Genomic DNA, 10719 nt, shown 5'->3' with positions numbered 1-10719 from the left:
AGGTGACTGGAGAAATTTAACTCTAATTGGCAACTGGGTGGCGCTATAACAACAGAAAAATGCTTAAAAATGGCTAAAATGCGACCGATCACTGTGGCTCCCCCTGTGGCCGAATGTTTTTTTGTTTTCTAATTTTTGGTATGACTAAGTCATGGTATGGTATGCTGTACATAATTACGGAAACTGTCAGTGTGTCATTCTGTCAGTCAGTCAGTCATTCTGTCTGTCCACGTTTTTCTACTCACTGACGTGGTCAATCTATGTGAAACTGCACATAGGCATTGAGGATTGGCATAGGTAGAAGATGACAAAGCTACCAATGGGATTGGACTAGTTAAAATTATTTTAACAACTGTTATACATGAAGTCAGACAAAGACCACCCCTTTGGTCCAATGTGTCTCCACTTCCTCCCACTGTACAAACGTTAAGCCAAAGAGTCTGCGCAGTAGCAATCTCTGTGGTACTTATTTCCCACCCATACATTCATCCAACCAAGCAGCACCACCAATTGGCACACATAGCTGTCAGTCATGATATCAAACCTTTTTATAGAATCAAATAACTAATAAAACCAAACTTGAGCTCCTAAACTTTCATCAGTGTGATAACTACCTAAAATGACAGAAACTGTTTTTGGGAAAAATTTATTTGACGTGTTTTTCGATCTTTAAGTTTCGCCCATGTCCTATCTGCCAACATAGAGGAGGCAGGTGTTCATAGCCTAACAGCAGAGTTACCTGACTTGAGGTGTGGCTTGGGAGTGGCTGGGCGGGTAACTGAGGATGGTCGCTGTACTGATATAAGCAGGCGCCTCCTCCCTCTCCTTCCTCTCCCAGCTCACAAATGCCACCATGACACACCTGCCATATAAGACCTTATCATGGAGTCTATCTGCCAACGCTATTTTTTCCTTCCTGTGAACAAATGCCTCCTTTTCGCCTTAACCAGCTTTTTAAGAGTGTGTAATGTCAAAATTCATCTCTTTTTGCAGGTCAGCATTTTGTCGATCTAAGCTGGGAAATCTGGGGATAAATTTGACTTTTTTTTTTAAGCTGTGAAAACAGCTTTAGTACCGATACTGCTGACCTGCTGGCCCCATCTCTCAGGGGACGCCATTAGTGTTGTCAATTTAATCTCCACTCCCCGGCCTGATAACCAGCATTCAGTGGGTAAATACAGTGTGTGTCACCCCAAGATAAGAGCCGGGGAGCATTCGTACGACAGCAAATTGGATTCAGGCACATTGAACATCTGGGATAAGAAAAGCAGAGACAAAAACAAGTTTCTGTTGAAGCATCTCCCTGTTAGGCTGTCTTTCTCCGACTCCAACTCATGCTCTATTTCTCTCCGGAGGCCCTGTCTTTACTTAAAGGTCATATAGCTAGTTAAAGGGTGATACAGAACATTAGTGTGGTTGTAACCAAAGTGGGTGAGCATGTAACGGCCAGGATGTCTGATATACCGTAATGAGCGCTTCAGGTCAGCAGTGATGCGAACAAGCTTCTCTCCTCTCTTTGAATAAAAGAAGTGTGAACATATTTGTTAAGATATGTCCTTTTTGATTTCTCTGCAGGGTGCCAAGCTTCCCATGTCCATCATCATAGTTGGAGTTGGTCAGGCTGAGTTTGACGGTACAGTGACATTTATTTAACTGCTGCATGAACAAAATTATTAGGTAATCTGGTAATTTTGTGACGGCAGGCACACACAAGATGTCACAAGACATCTTCTAGAACAGCAGTGTTACATTCTGTCATTTTTTGTACCATCTACATAAATCAACTCAGTTAAAACATGGGTCAATAATTGACATTTTAATTTATACAACTCACAGTCTATTATTGTTACAGCCAGCGCTAACCTCTCTGGCACCAATTCAGAGAAACACCCGAGAGAAAATCTCTGTACAAACTAATTTGTGTCAGTGGAGAAGGGAAGGCGTGGGTGGATGCAGGCAAAACTGTAGAAGAATTGGCTGAGGTTAATTACTGGGTTTGCAGTGTTTAGTACAGACGATTTTAAATTGCACAGAGACTATAATAAAAGACTTATTAGTTGATTAGACATGGAATAAAGACAGATTGCAGCTGTGTAGCTCTACGCCCTCTCTTCTTTACTAATGCTAAAGCAAAAAGATTCTGTATTAATATCTCAACCTGTACATCAGTAGTGCATATAAACCTTGTCCCTGACCTACAGGCAACTGTCTCTGCTATGCTCCCACACTGTGTGTTCGTATGCATCCATGCATGTGTGTGTGAACTTGTGTTTTACAGCTATGGTGGAGCTGGATGGCGATGACATCAGGATCTCGTCCCGAGGGAAACTGGCAGAGAGAGACATCGTTCAGGTGACTGCCCTTTACAGTGTGAAAGAGACCTTGACCGTATTCACTGCAGATCAAAACCAGGAACTGACAACCAAGTTCACTGAATTCCAGAAATGACTCTAAAATTTCGACTGCAACTGTGTCCAGATAACAGAATATACTGTCTATAAACATTTATCCAGCATGTAGTCTTTGGCCACCAGATACAGATCACTGTTTACAGGCAACAGTGACTGCATGCACACTTATATTTCGCTATTATTCTGATTATGACAACATTCTGTACTCGGTGCAGGTCATGTAATTAGCATAATTTGTTTGGATGTTTTGAATTAGGCTTTTTTCCAAATGTAAGATCCTCCGATTAAGACGTGGGGTATGTCGATATTTTTTGGACATTCTGAGTAGGCATCTCATTTGGGGTTTTTACTGCAGTTTGTGGCAGTTTGTGGTCAGCTCTGTGCGTTGTCATGGATGAGTTGGACACAAACCAACTCGCCAACAGTTTGCAAGGCTGTGGTAGAGACGCATTCCCAAAAGATATGCCCATATTTCTGGTCAGAGGAAGAAACTCATCTACTGAAAGACAGATTTTAGGATATGTGCAAATATTGCAACCTGACTTTTTCAAGAAGATGGTTAGAGGAGAGAAAGAACGAGGCTGAGTTTGCATATTTTCACATGATAAACAACATGTAGTGTATGCACAGCTGCATGCAAACGGGAATTCAGTAGGTCGCTGACATTGGGCGAGAGGCAGGGCACACCCTGGACAGGTCGCCAGACTATCGCAGAGCTGACACATAGAGACAGACACCCATTCACACTCACATTCACACCTACGGGCAATTTAGAGTCACCAATTAACCTGCATGTCTTGCTGACGCCCCCACCCTGGGTTTGAACCAGAAACCCTCTTGCTGTGAGGTGACAATGCTAACCATTGCACTGCTGTGCTGCCGCAAACAGGAATATTAGTGGAATATTTTTTTCATTAGCCATGTAAACAGCTTACTCGGAATGTTATCTTTTCGGACTAAGTGCAAAAACCAGAATATTTTGTGTATGTAGTCAGTGTTCCCATTTTTTTTTTCAACCATTACATCAGGATTTTAAATATAAAAAAAAAAATGCTCAGTACATAATTTTAACAACTCAGTCACAAATATCCTCACAGGCAGAAAACAAGTCCTAGGACTTCAATATTACTAGTAAAATAAGATACATATACACAGCGATAGGGGGTATATTCCAAATTCTGACAAGTATTTGAGTCATATTCTTATTAGAAAACCTTAACCTTTCTAAATACAGTAAATTCATCAGCTCTCTTATCCACATATCATAAGTTGGGCACAGTCTGACTTCCACATAAGTAGAATAAGTTTCCTTGCCACAACCACACCAAATGAAACGGCCAAGTTTCATACTTGTCTGCCAAAGGTCGAACACTCGTGGCACCTAAGACAGCAAGTAGGGGGTTAGGTTCCCAGTTCTTCTCAAAGGCATCAGAGAAACATTCAAATATTCTCTTCCAGTAAGTGAAGTGTTTCCAGTGATTTACAGTACGTTCTGTGTCATATTTTAACATTTGCATTTTACATTCATGCTGTTGCCTCAGTTGTGCTGGTACATTAAATGCCTGTTTCTGACAAAACACCATCTGTTGGCAGTGGCAACTGTAACAGATTAGGACATCTGTGTGCTTTCTGTGAATTCCCATGGAGACCAGTACACTAATAAGTTTGATATTATCTGTCACTGTAGGAAACCGCATGTGTCTCATTCACAGGGCCACTGAGGTGTAATTTCTCTGTTTCTGTAGTGTCAAAACCAAAGAGTTATGTGACTGAATAGTTGGTAAAGGACAATGTTTAGAGTTTTATAGCGGAGATGTCAGGGTTTAGGTGGCTCACTACTTTTGCAAAACTATTTCTTGAGGGAAACCTTGATGTGCTGTGACAAATAATACAAAAGACATAAAAATTCAGAGTTATTTTATGGGCTCATTTTATTTCCTCTCACTCCTGAGGGGAGCCAGAGCAAAGGATTAGTGACAAATCAGCATCCTAAAGCTTGCAGGATCTGGCAAATGTTGACTAACGCAGGGGCTTAAACATGAGCCCTCTGGATTTCTCCATTCAGTACCACCGTGCTCCCAAAACCTACTTGTGTACATTTTCAAAAGTATGTAGAGCTTTTCATGAATCACTACAACAGTAGTCCAAATTCTCTAGATGGAATTTACTTGACAGAGGAAATCGTATGTTCTCAGGTCATCTCAGTTACTGTTGTGTGTAAGCATATTGATATTCAACTTTCTTGTCTTCCTCCCCAGTTTGTTCCCTTCAGAGATTACATGGACCGGACAGGCAACCACGTGTTAAGCATGGCTCGGCTCGCTAAAGACGTGCTAGCAGAGATCCCAGACCAGTTCATCTCTTACATGAAGAGCCGGGGGATCAAACCCAATCCGGCGCCACCTCCCTACACACCACCCGGACACACACACCACCACCACACACAGATCTGATGCCCTCCTCTTGGCTTTTCACTGAAGACTGACAGCATGCAGCAGCCACACAGAGTCCAGTGGGAACTCTGCCTCCTGTTTTTTGGTGCAAACAGGAGCTGACGCACCAGGAAATGGGTGTTGAATTTTGTGCCGTATCCTCCCAGTGACTATCGGAGCAGCATTTTTTTCTTGGTTTGTTTTTCTGTGATATGTTCATTTGGATGATTTCTCTTAAAGAGAGGCTCAAACTTTCCAGGACTCGTTGGTGAACGCCTTTTAAATCGACACTGAGGCAGTGACTGTTTCACATCTAATTTGACAGCAGGTTGGTTCAAAGAGGTCATGTTGTGGTTAAAACTTGTGCCTGTCTGTGGTTGTTTCTCTAAGTGTATCGGGACGTGAACTTTGACCTAAGCCTTGCTCGTCAGTCATTGGTGGCCTAATGCAGTGATATTTTTTAGGCACATTTTACCTTCTGCAAGTAGTTTTTATATTTGGGGATTGTCTCCATATCTTCTAATGCATCAGTTATGATGGAGGAAAAACTACAGGTGTGTAGTTTACACTTTATTACGTTACAAACATTATTCAGGCTTTTCGTACCATGAGGTTTCACCTCCTCTCTTCTTTGTTAGGTAAATGTTTATAAGAGCATGTTGTATGAGAAGTTAAATCTCCATATTCCAGTATATTTATTCTCCAGTGTTATTCAGAGTGGCATGGACATTTGATAGATCTGTTTTGAAGTGGTCACCAATTATTTTCATACGGCATATAAAAAGCACAACCTGTCTCTGTACCAAGGACAAGATTATGACGATGCTATCAGGTTAATCACATTTAATCATTTTGATAGCTGCCATTCAATTTATTTTATTTATTCATGCAACTCAAAAATCTTTGTACTGCAGCTGCAATTTAACATACAATGCTGAAAATGTGTCTCAGGCTGGTTTATGGTTCTCATTCAATAAGGATGAATTGCCATCACAACGGACAACGTTGCACAAGAGGAACGTTAACAAATTAATCATGAGTTTCTTTTAAAATGTAGTGGTTTTGTAACACACAGTAAATACAACATATTACTTTGCTCTAGTCTGACTAATACCACTTTTAGGTAATATACACCACTAAAGCATAATATCCAAGGACAATAAGGGTCTTATGGCTATTACCAGTTCTTGCAGAGAGGCACTGAGTCAAAATTAGGGGTGTCAAACATTAACTGTTTAAGTAAGCTGCCAAGAATATTTTGACCGGTTACATGTCGATCAGTAGGTGAATTTTGCTACTCTTCAGTTTAGTAGTAGTACTGGCACTGTGCTGTACTGAATTAATAACAAAGCTGATGAGGTATTCACACTACGCTGGTTACCTAGCCTTGGCTCCCCTGCTGTGCACCACTTGAGTCGTATGGGCGATAGCTCACGACGGCACTCATTTGGCGATTACTGCTGGTAACGCCATCCTGACCAATGATGGCAGGACAGTGTTACTGCAAAAACATTGCATGCCCACCCTCCAGACTCTCTCCAAGGTCGCCCCCATGAGTAACTGTTTTAATATTGAACTGCAAATCCCCTTTAGCACGTTAGCAGTATCAGTATGGCTACTGGTGCTAACATACAGTAGTTAACAATGGTAAGGGGTTTTACGGCTCAAAATGATGCTGTCTACTCACGGGGGTGACATGGGGAGAGACACCGGAGGGTGGTCACCATGTTTCTGCAGCGATGCTATCAGCTCGTGTTGCACAGTGCAGAGTGACCAAGGCCAAAGTTAGCTAACCAGTGGAGACTAGAGTGTGGGCAGTGGGCACTATGTTTCCACATGTTAGCTGAATGTCTGTCAGCAAAGCCAACAGAAATAAAACCATTACAACACAAACATTTCACCAACTCCAAATGGATAGCGCTTTGAAATGCGGTGCTAAAGCTAACTGAGTCAACAGAGGGCCAAACTAAAAGGAAAATGGCTCTATTTTGTCATGAAAATTAACCACTTAGCTACAGGTGAAAAGGTTTGGGGCTTTTAAAAGCAAAATTAAACGTAACTGACATCCCTAGTCAAAATCTTTTTCTCGTAGCTCACCCATTTCAGTTGATGCATAAATTGATGTGTACACATTACAAATCAATAAGGGACATACAGCAAACATCAGGGAAACATAACACCCACCCACTGATGGGTTTATGTTGCAGAATAATTTGGGGCAACCAAAGGAGGCACGATGATTCACTGGGGCCAAATCTCAGTTTTACCCCAGGGCCCAACTACCAGTTAATCCAGCCCTGATATGATCCAAAATATGCCACGTCTGCAACCCAGAGACTTCATAAGCCATGAGAGGCCACGCATCAGCAGCCACATAACCTCCAGCGTCATAGACTTCTCACTTAAAGTCGGTGCAATCACAGCCGGCGTTCCTCCATGGAGATTTACATTTTATACAGCCTGATCCTTGCAGCAGTGTATTACAAGTCTCTGGTGGGATCCTCAAGTGGTCTCCGGAGCTTTAGGATTTATGTTCATTACATTCAGTACGTAAGTAATTCTCTCATGTGTAAACACATTAACAATCTGTCTGTACCACAGGGTAAAGAGGGATCCTTTTGTTCTAATCTTAGTTCGGCTTTCTATAGCCTCCTACCATCTGTGACGTCGGTCTAGTGTGAAGAAACAAAAACAAACAGGAATCTACGTAGAAAATCCAATTTTACAGCATCAGTAACAAAGCTTGTCATTTGAGATGTGTCCTTGCACAATGATGCAACAATAAGCCCTGATGGTCCTATGATGTGTTGCCTTACAAACATGCAGAGATCATACTGTAGAAATGAGATTTAAGGAAAATGATCCATGTAGAGGCGTTTTGATCATTAAGGGTACATAAGTAGGATCATAACAACCACAAGGAGTTTTTGATGAAAGTACACAAAGCAGTGTAAGACTCAAATCTTCTCTCTCATCACGCCTGCCATCTGACAAATTACATAGTATTTTCTGCTCAAGTTGCGGTAACAATTTTTCTGTCCAGTTTGTCTTGTTTCTCATGTTTATATTGACATGGTACACTATTTTCTTGATTAAACGATCAATTCTTTGGCCAATAAAACTTAAGAAAATAGCGAAAGTGACGTCTTCGAAAGGTATAGGAACAAAAATCCCAAACTATTTTGTTTATTTTTATGTTTGATGAGGAAAAGCATCAAATCCTCACCTTTAAGATGCATGAAACAGTGACATTTTTGCTTATTATTAAGTTGCAAATTAATTTTCTGTTGATCGACAAATTGATCAATCAACCAATTATTGCAGCTCAGGTACACTGGCCATATCATCAGCTTTTCTACTTAAGGAACAGGACACCCTAATAAAAAAAATAAATAAATCAGGCAGTAGACAGACTAAAAATTGAAGGCAGTCATACATGCTGCATTAAAAAGAAGGTATTTCTACATGATGGAGAGTCTTCATTTACTTAGTTTATTGACTTTTTGAACTATTGGATGGATTGCCTTGAAATCTGGGCTCAGACGTATTCCTCAGAGGATGTATCCCAATCCCTGACTTCTCTTGTAGCATCATTATCAGAATTTCAAATTTGTCCTATACTTATATTTATGACCAAATAAAGCAAATGTTAGCATGCTAATGTGCAAAGGTAAGATGGTGAACATGATTAACATTAAAACATCAGCATGTTAGCATCATTATTGTGAGCATGTTGATGTTAGCATTTAGCCCAAAGCAATGCTTTGACTCAGTGCAGCCCCAGAGAGCTGTCAGCATGGCTGTATCTAATTTTTGTCCTTTGTTTTTTGGCATTACGTGGACATAAACTGCTTCTAAATCTTACTTTTTCCATCTTTGCAAATCTTTCACCACAGCCATTGCTCTTCTCTAAGTACTATTGCTCCAATTTCACTTGGTTTTATTTACTTCCATAACCTTCATGCACCCCTCATTGGTGTAGAGAGTAAACAAAACAGTGCTACAATGGGTATAATAGCCTGTAAAAGGTGCCCTTTCCTTATGAACCAACAAAGTGCGGCAGAGGCAGAATTAATCTGAGCTGAAAAAGGTCTATTCAAATGTCTAATGTAGCAAACTAAAGGCCTTAATAATGTGAAAGGCAGTCACTGCATCTCATTTAGTCCTGTGCTGAAAAGCAGCTCAGTTGGATAAGTATGGCTCTGGGTAGGTGGAGAGAAAATTATTTGGCAAACAGCTATTTGCTTGTAAATCACTGTGGTGTGAGAGAGGAAACAGTTAACAGTGAAAAGATAAGCGTGGACTTCTAACAGAATGTAAAGTGTACGAACAGCTGGTTTGATCCCAACAGCACTTTATCCTCGCGAGGAGTGCTCATTGTATATGTTTGATATATTTTTAGGAATATTACTGTATTGAAGATATTTATTTATTTTTGGAGTTTGTATGAAAAGCCATCGCTCCTGTCGTCTATGGTGACCTCTTAATGCCCTGATTTATTAGTATGATGAATCGACTGCATGTTTTCTTGTGGTGCGTCGAAGAATGCCGCCATCTGTAAAATAGGAACTAGCCCAACCAGATTACATGCATGTCAGTTGCCAAACATGGCAGTAAAGCTCTGTGGACTGTTCTTCTCTCTCGTGCCTGGTTCTACAAACATTTTTTGTCTCACCAGTGGTTAAAAACTGTAGCTGAATTAGCATGTTACAGTTAACACTTTTTTTTAATATTCTTTTTTTTGTTTATTCCCACAACTTCTCTTTGTTGTTTATATCTCTTGAGTTTTCTGATTTGCATGACTCTCTACTTTCTTCAAATGGGTTTTTATTGTACATGATTATTGTCATATGGTGGGTTGTGAAATGCTTTGTATTGGATTGCCTTAACTGGAAATTAAAAAATAACTACTTTTATAAAAGTTCTTCGAGCGTTATACTTTAATTTCACTGATCACTGTTCTAATATAGTGTGTTCCTAAATGCAGCAACGATGAGGTTAATTTTAAAAGTAGAGTCAGGCTGTTGATTGCTGATTTGCTGAGAGAGGCTGAGTGCCATGTGCTCATTATTCAGCAACATTCACGTTATTCATCACTTTCAACACATTTATATTCCTGAAATATAAGTTGCAGGTTATAGAAATCTGTACATATGTGTGTTCTCTTAGTTCCATCATTTACTTTCATCCTTAATGGAGGTAAATTTCCTCAAAACCCAACCCCTTTTGTCAATGATTTCAGTGTCAGATACAGATGCAAAAGGCACCTTTCCCAGGATGGGCTGGGCGGTATCAGTTCATAACACCGCCAGACGCAGTCAGTTTGAAATGCCACTGGCAACAAAGTAATATGAAGAGCTAGGAAGTCCCTATAGGGTGAGCAGGAGAGGAGGTGGATGTAATTGGGGTTGCAGAAATGTATAATGTGACCATTTTTTTCTGGCGTCTGGGCTGACATCAGAAGAGCTGATACAGGATGCTGCATTATGTAGGAGTCAATGTAATTTAGAGGATTACTGTACCCTTACTGGTTGACAAAAAACTTGGTCTTGAATGCTTTCGTCAGAAACAATCAAAATTTGTCTGGACAGACAAAGGTAACATACCAACATTAACTTCTGCTTTAATAAGCATGAAATTAGGGTTAAGATGCTAAATCACCATGTAGGAATGTAGCCACCAAACGCTTTTTGTAATGTTTGTAATTCTTTTTATCTACGTTTTTGGCACTTTTCCATTTAGGTGTAAGACATTTAGGATATAACACATTAGAGAAAATAGACTTTATTGTGACTGTGCTGCAGTGCAAAACGACGACAATATGAGGTATCCCCTGAGTATACGGTACAACACAACAAAAACACAATAAAGAACAC

General features: G+C 40.3%; 1 protein-coding gene across 1 annotated transcript in view; it reads left to right on the top strand.

Moving 5' to 3' along the window:
- The window catches only part of cpne5b (copine Vb), a 180283-nt gene extending 170546 nt beyond the window's left edge, over nt 1–9737 (top strand). The window contains exons 19-21 of the mRNA XM_050037339.1: nt 1576–1633; nt 2279–2352; nt 4670–9737. Of these exons, the coding sequence (XP_049893296.1) occupies nt 1576–1633; nt 2279–2352; nt 4670–4864 (327 nt within the window). The 3' untranslated portion in view covers nt 4865–9737. The remainder of the gene's footprint in view (nt 1–1575; nt 1634–2278; nt 2353–4669) is intronic.
- Nucleotides 9738–10719: the final 982 nt, after the last annotated feature.

Source organism: Epinephelus moara, chromosome 24, assembly GCF_006386435.1.
Source record: "Epinephelus moara isolate mb chromosome 24, YSFRI_EMoa_1.0, whole genome shotgun sequence".
NCBI lineage: Eukaryota > Metazoa > Chordata > Actinopteri > Perciformes > Serranidae > Epinephelus > Epinephelus moara.
This window is presented reverse-complemented; position numbering and strand designations above follow the sequence as displayed.